A 15,592-nucleotide genomic window follows, 5' to 3' on the forward strand; every position below is an offset into this window, starting at 1 on the left:
ATATGGGGTGTGGAAGTACCGATTTTGATTTCAGGGACGAATCAAAATAAACTGCAGTATATATGTAATAATGTGGAATACTTCCTTTCACTGTGAACATTTTTCCGCTAAAATAAATTCCAGTGAAAATGCCATTTCCCTCATACTCTATTGAGACTTGACACAGCACAGTGAAAATTTTATTCACATCGTATGCTTGAAAACTTTTCATCGAAAATAAATTAAGTGAAATTCTGTGTGATTTCATGAGAGTTGAAAATGAAAAAAATATATGACACCCAACCCTACCACTCCATACACAATGTAACCACACCTCAAAAACATCCTTTCACCAGTGTATTCTATTTGAATTCATGAGAAATTTAAATAAACAAATTATATGACAACGAACTTAATTATAATTTCAACCTCTAATTCAGCACTGATTAAATAAACTACCTCGTCTTTATGCCAACTTGAAGTTATTCAATGCCTACACCAGTGACTTCAAAATCTATGTTTCAATTCCAGGAATTTCACTTGCTATTAATTGTGCCAGTCTTTTATTTTCTATTGTAATGTCAATTTCTTGTGATTACTCGGAAAATGAAGCTGTAACCACAGACCACAGTGCTGCAACTAAATCCTGGTATAAGCACCGGTTAGGCAGTCTTGAACTATGCATGTGAAGCCAACTGAGAGGTATATCCAATCCTATAGATTTCTCATTGTTTGGTAACTATTTGCTGCAAATGCAACAAAAATCAACATAAAAATATTACCCACACAGCATTCTACAGGTTACTTGTATAATGAATAAGTTGATCGACACAGGGACACCCCCCCCCCCCCCGAGTTGTGGATATTTCGGAAATCGCGACACAAGCAAAAGACCGGATAAGGATTTTACTTGAAACTATGTCCCCATGAATTAATCCTCCGTGTACAATAATTTGACAGGGTATACAATTTACAAACTAGTTTCGTAGATTGGAGACAATTGTTTGCTTTTTTGGCTTTTCACAAGAATATAAAGCTGGCAATCATCATAATATTCACGTCCGTACGTACGTCACGGAATGTACACCAATCGCACCCCAAAATACATTCAATTTTGTAGAAACTGGAGAACTTACCTTTGCAAACACGTCTCTTATGCCGCCTTCTTGAAGTTCTTGAAATCAAATAAGGTTACTAGTTCTTCTAGTAACGAGTGAATGAGACCACTGAGCCAAACAGAATACATGTATAAACAGTACTATAATAAATTGCACGCAATGAAGAAATCACGTGCTGTAGCGTTACTCGCAGATCTAATCTACTGTAAAATATTTTATTTCAGCTTATTTCAGCTTTTATTTTCATTCGCTGAAAAGACTTTTTCTGGCTGTTTTTTGTATTGAATTTATTTTCATTGATTTTTGACAAGTTTGACTGTAAAATATAGGAAAAAGGGAATATTCGCTGGATTTTATTTTAACTGAAACATTCCTTCAGCGAAAATAGCAAAAAAATGTTGCAAGCAAAAATAAAGTATTTTACAGTAATTAATTTATTCTGAGCATGCGCAGACGTTCTGTCAATGTTGCCGGGAGAGGTAATTTTTGATAAAAATCGTGAAAAAGACCCACTTGGGATTTTCAGATCTGAAAAAAAAATTACGTGCATACTCGGAATACACTTGTTCATCAACCTGCCAAGTTTCACTGATACCTGCTGTAGAATTTCTGAGAAAATGTTGGAGACGGAAACCGGACAAAACCTGAATTATAACTCCCCTTTTCAGGCTGCGCCTGAACGGGGACTAATTAACTTAAGATTTTGACATTTCAAGTAGTGAGCATTACATTTCAATCAAACTTGGTACATATATACTTGAGGACTATGCAGAGATTGATTGTTTCAGAGTATATAATTGTGCATATTAATTACCTAATTTGCATAATTAATTAATTTTCGGTTTTTCACTGATATCTCGACTGTTAATCATCTCATTTCAATAAATCGAGAACTATGCAGAGACCCATTTAGTTTTCGGTAAATATTTATGCTTATTTATCACCTAATTTGCATAGTTAACCAATTTCCAACTTTCACACTGATATCTCAAGTACTAATCATCACATTTCAATAAATTTGTGTACACGGATGCTGTAGGACAATAGACATACCTTGATAATTGTGGGATTAAAATCTGTACATATTAATTACCTAATTTGCATAATTAACCAATTTTAAGCTATCACACTGATGTCTAAAGTACTAATTATTCCATTTCAATGAAACTTAGTACAAAGATGCTCTAGGACAATGTGCAAACCTAATTAGTTTGGGGTAAAAATTTGTTCATATTAATTCCCTAATTAGCATAATAATTCATAATTTTTTGGTTCTAATCACATTTCAATAAAACTTGGTAAGTGAATTTTCTGTTACATTGCGCAGACCTCATTAGTTTTACATTCAAATCTGTTCATATTAATTTTCTGATTTGCATAATTATGTTTCAGCTTTTCCATCAATATCTCAAGTACAAGTAATTTCGAATTATATTTATGTATTTATATATTTATTTATTTATGTGTCTCCACTACTCTCAGCACATGGAAGTTCTTTCTAAGCTTTCTTTGATTATCATTGTATTTTCCGGCCCTTCTTTTCACAAATCTTTTATCTGCCTCCGAAAAAAGTAGGCCCGAATTTGTTTTATGGACAATTAAAAATATTTGTAATTTATTCCCAAAAATCCTCGATTTACTGGACTCAACAAATAGATCTCTGTCAAATTTGTTTACAACATTTGAAATCACAGTAATTCGTTCCCTGAAATAAATGTAGTCACGGTACCATTATTGTTTGGCACATAAAAATAATGGTTGTTGCACCGCGCCCTATTTGATATGGGACTCCTAGCAACGTATACAACGCTTGTAAAATACCTACCAGTAGTTTATTTAATACTTATTTAGTAGTTTATTTAATAATATTTTATTTATTATATTCTTCTTGTATTCAACCATGCTTTGTTGTACTTAGATCGTTTTTAGAATACGACTTCAATAAAGACTATTATTATTATTTTAATCTGAATTCCAGTGGGGATACGGTCGTTGTGTCGTCACAGGAAGCGCTGTCCCAGCACAGACCTGTGTCATATGATGCCTTACTAGCCGATTTGGGGGTAAAATAGCGCTCCGCCGCCCCTTTACACTGGTGTTTATACACAGAACTTGATAATCTTTTTTCCATTTTAAGTTGATTTTTAATCGCGTAATTTAGTGAAATATTGTTTAGTGAGTGAAATATTAATGTCATAAATAATTTAATCTTGGAAACAACAGAAACTAGCACATAATAACGATAATCAAATTTGTGTTTGAAGTTCGAAAGTACTTGCGTAATTTCCAGTTTCAACTAGTTTTTATAAGGCAATTTTTTTGAGGAGAGTGGAAAAAAATAAAATTAATTCTTTTTTCCCTTAGATTTGTGTGAATCTCAAAGAATTGTAAGTGAGATCATTGATCGAAGAGAAGAAATGAAATAAAATGTTATTCCATGTATAACCTTGTTTCTCATCTGCGAGAGACTTCGGTACTTTGATCATGATACTCCCACGAAAATGCAACTTGGATTTGTTATGCGGCGGGCGGTAAAACAATGAAGGTAAAAATAATATTTTTTTAGCATTTTTTGCGCTTACACGTCGGCGGGCGCGAGAAATTATGCTGAAATAAAATTTTATTTTTATTTCATTTTCGGCTCCTGTTCATCATGATTCGGCGGGTTCGTGAAACAAGAGATAATAAAAGTCTGGCCTAAACGCCATAAAATCACGCGTAGAACTCCTTTCGAACCAGACACTAGCATCGTAAACGTTTTGCAAATTTGCGCAATTTGGGCCCAGTTTGTGCTTACAAGTTTTTTAAGTTTCATTTATCATTATTTAGTAAACAGGTTCCTGAAACAATTTAATATATCCGTAAAATACATGGCAATCGACGATTGACTCCCCGCACACCTTGTGCGATATGCGTCAGATCGGTGTAGAAGACGCCGACCTGCAGCGTCAATGGGGATACGATATCAATAAAGGTTGTTATTCCTCAGCTCCTGAGAGCGAGGTTATTTGTAGTTATGCTGGCGATCGCTGCTGTGTCTGCAGAAGTACTATGGGAGATTGCATGAAGGGAGTGAAAAGTCTTTTGACCAGGACAATCATTTAAGAAAAGTGAAAACTAGAGTGACTTTGAAATAAATGTTGATTTAAATATCATGAAAGGAAATTGAACGGGTATGAAAGGGCAGTAAATGTGGTCAGAATTCAAGGTCAGAATCCCGGGGTCAAAATACGTCACAATACATCCATCATAGCTGCTGTCACCAACTATATATGTAACAGTATTTGCTGTTTTTGGTGCAATTGAAATTAATACAAGTAATGCTGCCAAAGGATATTTCGTTCTAGCAAACAAAACAACCTTGGGACGGTTATCTTGATAAATTGAAAAGACGAAAATCCCTTGGGACAGTCATAGTTGTGAAACAATGGACATACTTCTCCAGGGTATCAAGGGTATTTTTGATTATTTGAAGAGGAAAATTGCTGCTTTATGGAAGAGCAAAGTTCAATGTCATTGGCCAACAAATCGATGTAGGTTTCCAGAGGTGTTCTTGGTGTAGAAGTAATAACATTACGATGTTTTTGAGTTTTTTCATTTTACGTCTTGTACTAGCCGAGCCACACCTTGATAATTTATCAATATACAAATGGGAGTGATGTATGGGGGGGTGGGGGGAAATTGCACCAAAATCATCAATTGAAGATATACATATAAATTATCTTCGTTTTCTCCTGGGGACATCCGAAAACATCACAACAATGGGCTTTTTATGGTAAAATTGGACGTTACCCATTGGAGACTTTTATCGGAAAACAAATGATAATATTTTAATCGTGTACAGATCTCGTCAAATCCATTATTACAAGCTTTCCAAGAAAACAAAGACATTATTAGTAAGAGGTACACTAAAATAGACTCCCTTTTGAATAACATCAACCAGTCTAACCTGGTCGAAACAATGGAATTCTAACAGCAAGGCAATTAGGACAAATTAATAAAAATTATGCAAACATCATTTATATCAACCTGGAAAAGTGAATTACATAACGACAATCGATCAAAGCAAAATGAGAACAATAAATTAAGAACACACAGAGAATTAAAAACCATAACCTGAAAGTTGAGACTGGTAGACACAAAGGAATACCCCTTGCTAATAGACTATGCAACCTTTGTGATCAGAATCAAGTAGAAGATGAGACAAGTACCACCTATACCCCCGATAGAAATGTCTTATTTGAAATGGCAAAAACCAAAATCCAAAATTTTTCACCAAAGACACAATTCATAGCATTGCTAAACAACAGTGGTCCAACACTCCCTGTAGCAAGGTATCTAAAGAAGTGTTTTGAAATAAGACAGCAACCCCAGTGACAATGTTCGTTCACAGTTAAGTTTTGAATTTTGTTTTTCTATCTTTTTATAGTATAATAATTTAGTCTTAATATTTTATTTCTCTGTAATGTATTAGCTTATTTTTATTTTATTTTATTTATTGATTTTTTTAACCTTTTATTCTTTCTTAAACGTGTGTGGGAATCGAAATTACAGGATAAAGGAGACGATCGATTAAGTCAAGGAAAGAGACTTTATTATACGATATAGACTACACGAATACTATACAGCTACTGCCGAATAAAGCGTGTGTTGAAAGTATACATACAGTGTGGCCGGAAGTTTGGGCTCACGTAACTTGTTACTGAATAGCCAATCAACTAACTCAATAATAATTAACTTAAGTACATAACGTATCTCTTTGTGGTTTCCGCAGTTCGATTGTGGTTCCGACATTACTCCCGGCCCGCAAGTGATTAAATTCGAAGTAAATATAAACAGAAATACTAAAGTAAGTGTAAAAAAAAACACACTGGGGTAAAGAATCGATCATAAACAAAATACGACATTATACTAATACAACGATGTAGCTACAATCATGTCAAGTTCTACGTAAAATATCTTCAAATACTAGCATGTAACAAATTCAACTAAAGATAAATATCCATTTACATAGGCAAATTGTCACACACACACACACACACAAAAACTAACACAATTTCAGTTCGTTTAAGTCTGTTATTCTGCAACGAGCAACGGCGGCCGCATTTCTACGGGGTCTGGTTATTTCAATGCCGTTAGTGTCTGGTACCGTGTTCATACCGTTAATGTTAGGTAATTCGATGTCATCTGCAGCGTTTAACTACAACAGATAGAGTTTACTGATCGGTCGATTGGTTCGTCCGTGTGGTGTTTTAATATCCACAGATCGGACTAGTCCATCTCTTCCGTAGTTTAATCTCTCAACTTTTGCCATATTCCAATGCAGTCGCTTCTGGTTGTCATGATGGACGAGAACAATGTCACCGATTTTGACGGTATTTGTTGATTTACCAGTGAGCATATGGCGTTCGCGGAGAGCGGGTAGATATTCGGAGATCCATCTACGCCAAAACTGCTGAATCAACTCAGACAGACGTAAATATCTTCGTTGAATTTCGGTTTGGTTATCACCGAAGGTGGGGTCCTGTAATTCGTCAGGGTCGACTGGTTGACTTGGTAACATCGTGATCGGACGTCCATTTATTAAATGCGATGGTGTGAGTGCTATCAAGTCGTCCGCGTTTCCAGAAACATAAGTAATCGGCCTATTGTTCAGGACGGCTTCTATTTCCGCTACAATTGTGCTAAGTTCATCACAGGTTACGAATGAACGTTGAAGTACCTTCTTAATAGCGGTTTTCGTAATACCAACCAGACGCTCCCAAAAACCGCCATACCATGGAGCGCGTTTGGGAATGAATTTCCATTGCATTCGCTTGTTGGTTAAATATCTGGTGACTTCAGGAGAATTGAACAGATCTTGTAGTTTATCGGCGGCTGACAGATACGTAGACGCATTGTCGGAGATCAACACGGATGGCAACGAGCGTCGTGCGGAGAATCGTCGAAATGCGCGTAAAAAAGTTGCAGCAGATAAATCAGACACGACTTCCAAATGTATTGCTCTGGTAACAGCACAAGAAAATAAACAAATGTAAACTTTCTGGTCCTTTCCGTCGTGTTGTCCCTTTACGTATAATGCACCGGTAAAATCGACACCAGTAACCGTGAACGGTGGCGCATCATTTACACGACAGTGTTGTAGTGGGGCTTGTATGGGCTGTTGATATGGTTTCCCGGTGATTTTTCTACAAGTCACGCATTGTCGTATAATTCTTTTCACGAGTTGGCGGATCTTTGGTATCCAGTATGTTTGTCGTAGATCTGTGACCGTGGATAATAATCCTGAGTGGAGCATGCGCGAGTGGGATTCCAACACAACGAGGATCGTATATCGATGTCCATATGGTAGGAGTATTGGAAATTTCGTGTTGTAGTCGAGAGGGGCATTATGTAACCTCCCCCCACAGCGGAGTAATGTATCATTGTCGAAGAATAAACCAAGTTGTCTGGTGAGGGTTGGCTTTCGGCGATGAGTGGTGACGTCAGCGCTAAACGCTTCACGTTGAATATCTCTTATCCACTTGGTTTCGGCTTTGCGTAATTCCTCAGCGGATACTGTACTAGATGTATGTTTGTCATTTCGAAGATTAGATACAAATCTTAGCACAAGAGCTGTTGTACGTAATAGCTTGTTTAAACTGCTAAATCTGTCGGCGTCTATGATGTGCTGTATCCCGACGTTAGTTGTCTCGTTCATAGTGGTAGTATCTTGAGCGGTATCGGTTTCCACAAAGGTATGCAGGACTGTACTATCAAATACAGGACATATTGGCCAATCGCCTTGCTTTAGCCAAGTAGGACCGCACCACCATAGTTCTGAGTGTTGTAGCCGGTGTGACGAGATCCCGCGTGTAACCAGATCTGCCGGATTGTCCTTTGTTGGACAATACTTCATTGTCATGGGGAAAGTCTTTATTTCGTTAACGCGGTTAGTGACGAACAAAGGCAACTTCTTGTCACTCTTTAGCCAATGAAGAACGATCTGGCTGTCCGACCATATTATGTGTTTCGTAATGTTCACCGTATCTTTTAGTGCGTCGGATACAAATTGAATCAGTCTGGTGCCAATAACTGCTCCCATGAGCTCCAGGCGTGGTAATGTCTGTTTCTTTAATGGTGCTGCTCTGGTTTTCGACATAACAAGAGATGTTTGTTCTGTGTTGTTATTACGTAAATAAACAGCGGCACCATATGCCCTCGTACTTGCGTCTACAAAGACATGTAATTCGTGGTCGTCTTTACGGTCATAAACGTCCGAGAAATATTCTCTATTCATTGTAATGTTCGTAGCCGTTTTCAAATCCGTCAATATGGCGTTCCATTCATTTGTCAAATCGGAAGGTAAAGGTTCATCCCAGTCGAGCTTTCGTTTCCATAATTCTTGTGTAAATATCTTCGCTTTAATAACCACTGGTGCTAAATAACCGAAAGGATCGTATACGCTAGACGTTGCACTACTTACTTCACGTTTAGTTGGCAATATGGTTTCGTCATTTGAAATATTATTTGCGTAGGTAAGCTTATCCGACAATGTTTTCCAACGTAATCCGAGTATGTGTACCTCAGTGTTTAGATCAGCTACATTGTCAGCTTTAGCGAGATCACGTAATTGTTCGCAGTTAGAAGCCCATGACCGAAGATTAAACCCGCCAGATTTTAAAAGATCCTTCGAGAATTCATAGTATTCTATCACGTCCTTGATTTCAGATGTTCCACTTATGATATTGTCTACATAGATATTGCGTTTCAGATCCGATGTAATTGCATTTGTTGCGTTTTTCTCTGTGTGTGTTTTCAAGACGGCGTTCAATATGAAAGGCGAAGAGGCTGCTCCGAACGGTACTGACTTGAATCGATAAGTCTTAAATGCGCTATCAGGATTAGTTGGGTCAGTTAGCCACAGGAATTTTGTGTAGTCGCGATCACTTTCGTGGAGACGTACATTCAGAAAAGCTTTTTCGATGTCGCTGCTAAACGCGTAACGATGTACTCGAAATCTAAGTAGAATTCCTGTCAAGTCATTCAATAACTGTGGCCCAACTTCCAAGCAGTCGTTGAGGCTGGGTATTATGGGTGATTGTTTACTGCTACAATCATAAACTACACGGATGGGTGTGGTCGGTGAATCCTTCTTAACGGCATGATGTGGTAAGTAATGTCCCCGTTCGTTGTCGTCATTAAGAACTTCTTCTACGAAGTCCCGAGATATTTGATCGTGAATGGTCTTATTGTAGTACTCCAAAATATCAGATGGTAAGCGGTGCACCAAATTTCGTGTTCGTTTCTCGCTTAACTGATAGTTCGTTGGTAGGGGCGGATGTTCTGGTTTCCATGGGAACTTCGCGGTGTATTTCCCTTCTTCAAACTGTAAATTAGAGTCACAATATTCTTTGAAGAAATCCGCTTTCGGTTCGTGTATTTCGTCCCTTATTCCGATAGATTCCAAGTTCCAGAAATCTTGGAGTTTAATTTGCTCATTCTGGTTACTAGCAGCTATATGTAACATAGTTGTGTTAGTCGGGATTCTCATTCTGGTTCCAGTTGGTCCGGATAGAAGATATCCAAATTCCGACATTACAGCTGTTGGTCCCGGTCCTCGGATTATGTCGTCTCCCACAAAGTTCCAATAGTAGTCGGCGCCGATCAGTAGGGAAACTTCAAAGGAATCCGATGATGATGCAGGGTGCGCCAGGCGTAGGCCTCGTAAATGCGGGAGATTTAAAACAGATTTCGATATCAGATTCTTCATTGGTGTTGATATTGTTGGAACAATCAGTGCCGACACACTACGGGATCCGTTTAATGTCGCCAACTGTATTAACTCTGATCCAGATGGTTTAACATTCAGTTTTTGTGCCAAATCTTCAGTGATGAATGTTCTTGTTGCTCCTTCATCAAACAACAGAACAGCGGTCAATGATTGAGTGTCAGTAGAAATCTCTGTTACGACAGTTTTTAATAAAACTGGTTGATTATCGTAGTTGTTTTTTCTTTGAGCAGCTGCAGCGAAGTTAACACATGCCGGAGTCGATTTGTTGAGTGATGTTGACGTTGTGTCACGACTAGATTGGTCTGAGGAGGCGCGCATTTGTGGTTCTAATGTACAGAGTGATGTGTGATGTTTTCTCCCACAGCGAAGGCATTTATTGGTCGATCTGCACTCCGAAACTTGGTGTCTTCCCAGACAATTAAAGCACAGCCTGTCACGCTTCACGATATCATGTCGTTTATTTCTATCCGTTACGATGACACAATTACTATGAAAATGCTGTCCTTTACAGTAAGCGCAGGTTTTTCTCGGTTTTGGTGCGTTACGGGGTCGAAAATTGCGTGTCGATGTACGTGTTGCCGATGTCTTCGTACCAGTATAGAAAGCCGCAGTCATTTGTTGTGTTTCTTGTTCGTATTCACCTGCACTATCGTTGATCAATGAACTTACTTCGAGTGCCTGTATTTCTTTGTAAAGTGATTCACGTAGTTCCGATAATTTCCACTCACAGTCGCCGTGATCACGTGTTATCTGTTTCCGTATGCCTCTTGGTAACTTCTCGAATACGATCGGAACTAACAGATCACCATACGACGTTTCCTTTTTACCGAGAGCCTCGAGTCCGCGTACATTAGTTTCTATAGTGTCATAGAAATTTCGTAAACTGTTCATATCGCTAGTTGGCTTGGGCAAATCCCACAAAGATTTCATATAAGCATTGACGATTTTATGTGTTTGGCCATATCGTTTTTCCAGCAGTTGAATAGCATGTCGATAGTTCGTATTCGTCAATGGTAGACCATCAATAGTTCTCGCTGCTTCTCCGGAAAGTTGACCTCGGAGGTATTGAAATTTCTGAACTTCGCTGAAGCTTGGATCGTTATCCACAGCAGAAATAAAAACATCATAAAATGCTTTCCATTTTAGGGAGTCGCCACTGAATGTCGGAAGCTGTAGCTTCGGTAAGTGGACGGTATTACTAGTGGAAGTTGTAGATTGTCTAGTAGAAGAGGTGTTTGTTCTTACCGTCGATCCCGTTATCTCCCTTGTCGCAGCGTGTTGATTGATAAATTTACAGATTTTGAACTTTCTGGCGAAAACTTCATCCATGTAATTGTCGGCTTCTAGAATAACGTCGTTTAACTGGTCTTCGTTAGTTGACTGAATAATTTCAGCGTCGAGTTTCTCTAACAACTTAAACTTATCTTCGATGCGTTCTTTTGTGATCAAGAGATTGTCCCAATCCACGTCGTCTTCACTGTTGAATTTTACAATCGTATCTTCGGCTTTCTTGAGTAGCTGGGTCATCTTTCCTCGGTAGGCTGGGCGAGTTCCTCTGGCAGACATGATCGTTTCCTTGAATCCTGGTCTCGGCACCAAAAAATGTGGGAATCGAAATTACAGGATAAAGGAGACGATCGATTAAGTCAAGGAAAGAGACTTTATTATACGATATAGACTACACGAATACTATACAGCTACTGCCGAATAAAGCGTGTGTTGAAAGTATACATACAGTGTGGCCGGAAGTTTGGGCTCACGTAACTTGTTACTGAATAGCCAATCAACTAACTCAATAATAATTAACTTAAGTACATAACGTATCTCTTTGTGGTTTCCGCAGTTCGATTGTGGTTCCGACAACGTGCAACCATTGCCAATCCCTCCGGGGAATGTGTAAGTATTAATACAATTATTATTATTTAATTAATGACCCCGCACATTAGTGATTAGCCTTGGCCAGTTGAAGAGTGACTCGCTAGAAGTATTCGCCGTGACTCCGGACTTCTCATTTGGGTTTATACAACACTTACATGTTACTGTCAGGAAGGTTAAATGTCTTGTTTGTATTTGCACAATGATAAAGAGGAGTTTATTGTCAAAATGTATACGGGTGCTTGTATGCGTATTGAAACAAAATTTGACTTATGTAACCAAACTTTACCAAATCACAGATTTTCATTATTTATTGTTTACAGTTTTTTTCTAAATTTCAGTTTCATTGTTCGTAATTATTTACAGTAATAAAACAGTTTTCCGTTCTTAAACCATGTCCAGTTATTATGATTGTGTACATGACAGCTTTGCCCTACACACAATAAGATAGGATGATATGTACGAATATGTGTGAGTATGTTTCATGGGTTAATATCACTTGCTGTTTATCATCCATATTTCGATATCCCACAATGTCTAGTAATTCTAACTAACTACTATTTCGCAAAATTTGCGCAGCCTTGCTTCTATTCCCACATTGTCCTTAACAGTGAAGTTGATGCAGATATATTGTAAATTACACGGAGGTAACGCTACAATACTTTTTCCTTTACCTTTCCTCGTATTACATAACAGTCCTTGTGCTGAGGCAGTTATGGTTCACAACCATCACCAGTTCTCTTGTTATTACACGAAATTGGAACACGCGCTGCATGACGACGGTGTCAAAATATTTACATACATCTAACTCCCGCATTACCGAGGAACTTTGCAACATTCCCAAACACTCTCTGAAATCTAGACCCCCCTGTAACGCTATTTCCTGCATTTTGAGGGGCACATTTTGCTGACACAATACGTTCGAGCTTGAAAATCCTCCCCCTCCGTGCCGCCACCACTGCGAGGGACGGTGTAGTTATACTATTTCTTTGATTTGTAGATAAAAAATGATTGCTGTGTAAAACTTGGAAGAAAATATACTATTAGCGTTGTGGGTGTCGCGTTCTACCCCGGCGTTCTACATTCTCGCATAATGGCATGTCCCACTGCCAGTCTACCAGAACACTCATCACCCAGACAATCTTTCCCTGAAATATTCTACTTTTAGTTTCAACTCCATACCAGTTTCAAATGCCCTTCAGATCTGAGATGAAATTCAATAAAACCCAACGATTTATTGCGTTGTAACAGTAATAACTTTATTGTTATCGAATCTCTGTTGAGATATAGATAAAATTACAATAAAGAATAAAATCATGATAATAAAAAAGTAAAGACCGAAAATTCAGTTGAGATATAAGTAAAATAAGTACATTGCGTAGATGGTAATATTACAATAACATGTTATTTTTTTATGGTTCTGATATGAGACAGCAGGTAAATTTATTTATTCAAACTTTGTTTTCTCATTTGAAAACAACTGTAGATAAGTTGATCAAGTTCAATAATGGTTTCCTGATGTGTACTTTTTAATAATTTGATAAATTGCTGTTCTGCTGAACAGATAATAGGAACAATGTTAAATTTGTTAAAAAATGTGTTCCTTAATTCAGTGTAATGACTACATTGAAATAGAAAGTGTTTCTCATCTTCAATTTCACTGTTTTGACAGATTTGGCATTTTCTGTCAGTCACATCTTTATTAGTATATCTGCCAGTTTCAATGTGGAGATTATGGGCACTTAACCTAAGTTTAGTTAAGGCTGACCTTTGATGAGTTTTTTTTTTATAATTTCCAAATAGTTTTCAAATGAGACATTTTTGTTAGTTGCCTGTATGTTCTTAATTTGTTTTTCTGGTTGTCCCCCTTGTTATCATCAAATAATACATTGTTACTGTGTTCTTCAAATTACTGTTTTAATTTTTCCACAAAAGTTGCAACAAAGGTATTTTCAATCTTTTTATCATTCAAAGTATATTTGATGCCCAAGAATTTTAGAATATGTACAAGCCTTGAAACCCAGTTGTTGGTACCTTGTGTATCGAGTTGGATACCAAGGTTGTAGGCTTTCTTGACCAGTGTGTTTTCATGGTTTTTAGTGATGTTTTGCCAGTATTTTACCATCTGTGTCAGGCTCTACTGTTAACCTTCAGTAGATATTTACAGTATTTGCTGTGCAGTTTCTCTATTGGGCGCGCAAGATTAAATAAATTCAATGAGTCTGTTATTCCTTCATTTGACCAAATCTCACTGCAGTATAATATAATTGGTTTGACTATTGAGTCAAACATTTTAAAGTATACTTTTATTGGGATATTGGTCTCCGAGAATAACAGCTGTTTTAGCTTAAAGCATGCTTTTGTTGTTCTGTTTTTAAGATCTTCCTGGGCTTTATTTAATTTACCTGTTGAGTTTAGTTTAATGCCCAGGTATGTGTAGGAAGAGACTTTTTCTATCTCTTTCCTATCTATAAATTTTGTTTTAAGAGTTTTACCTGATTTATTAAAAACAATGGTTTTTGATATATTAATTTTCATGTGCCATTTTGTACAGTATTTCTCTAAAGCATTCAATGCATTTTGTAGACCTGAATTTGAAGTTGATAATATTAAAACACTTTAAAAAATATTGTGCTAAAGGAATTGACATTTTCTCATCACTTTTAGTAATGATATGAATTTATTTTCATTACTAAGTTTGTCAGAATTTGGTATACATTTATTAGCTACAATGTAAAGTTTTAACTTTATTTCATTGTAGAGTACAATTTAAGACAAAATGTTCATCTTCAACATGGTCATTGTCGCACATATTGCAGATCCTGTCTTCAATATCCATGTCCGTAGTATGCTAGCCTGACAAGTTGGCGTAGGTGGCGCCCTGGACTGCTGCGACCCCCCCCCCCCCCATGGTGGGGATCGCAGAATTCCAGGGCGCCACCTACGCCAACTTGTCAGGCTAGTAGTATGCACCGGCCTGTTTCAATTTTCAGCCTGAGACAGTGGTTGCCAAGTCTAAACTAAGCATATGTATGCATGAAATGTCCGACGACAACAATGAACAAAACATCGTTTGATAAATGTTTGATTGACGGAATAGGTTGTAATAGTTGAACCCATCTGAAACCCTGGTCACGTAGGCGGGTATGTAACTTTAGTTTCTGTTAGGTTAATGTAAATATCTTGTACCCGCTGTAACTGACCGCGCTGAAGTTTTATATTGGCGATATTCACCCACTCTATTTAGTGAGCGGTCAAGTTGTTTTCAATCGCCATTTGAAATTTATAACTGGTTTTACTTGACCCACAGTTCCTCAAATTTGAGGGACTGTCGTGCTTGACCTTAGTAGGACGCGCCCGAATGTTGCCTCTGGATATATTTACGCCTACCTAGGGAGTCCACATATATGCGTTCTATCCTGGGTAGTTGGAGAATGTTTTTTATATTGTGATAGAAGTGGGCGAATTGGCAGTTATATATACCCGTTCTGATAATACTAGTTCCATCAAAGGTAAGTCTACTTTGTTTAGTATAGTGTAGAGTTATATTGGAATCCATGCTTTTCTAAATCTACAAAGAACGTCGATACCGTTCAGGTGTACAAGTAATGGTCGCCACTGAATGGAATGAAAATGGAGCGTTTTACTTGTCAATTATCGTTGTTTACTGTTGTTACCATGGTAACCGTTTATACATACATGTGCAATATCATTAGGAGGCGTTTGCTGAAATTGTGTGAAGTGTTATCCTCAGTCATTTTAGACAGACAGACAGATTGAACGTATATTAGGCCAAGTGCACATTTGGACATAGTTGCTAATCACAATATTTATGAGTTATTTTTAA

At 37.6% G+C, this 15,592-nt stretch overlaps 2 protein-coding genes across 2 annotated transcripts in view; one reads left to right on the forward strand and one right to left on the reverse strand.

The window, feature by feature from the left end:
• Positions 1-6,297: 6,297 nt before the first annotated feature.
• On the reverse strand, positions 6,298-11,436 carry LOC102807089 (uncharacterized). Its single transcript, XM_006812829.2, has one exon. It carries the CDS (start codon positions 11,434-11,436, stop codon positions 6,298-6,300), a length of 5,139 nt encoding a protein of 1,712 aa, XP_006812892.2.
• A 3,683-nt stretch (positions 11,437-15,119) lies between these two features.
• Positions 15,120-15,592, forward strand: part of LOC102807340 (transient receptor potential cation channel subfamily M member-like 2) — a 169,015-nt gene continuing 168,542 nt past the window's right edge. Inside the window, exon 1 of the mRNA XM_085502863.1 lies at positions 15,120-15,257. The gene's annotated coding sequence lies outside the window, so the exon portion shown is untranslated. The remainder of the gene's footprint in view (positions 15,258-15,592) is intronic.

This window comes from Saccoglossus kowalevskii, chromosome 8 (assembly GCF_978046115.1).
Source record: "Saccoglossus kowalevskii chromosome 8, keSacKowa6.1, whole genome shotgun sequence".
Classification (NCBI taxonomy): domain Eukaryota; kingdom Metazoa; phylum Hemichordata; class Enteropneusta; family Harrimaniidae; genus Saccoglossus; species Saccoglossus kowalevskii.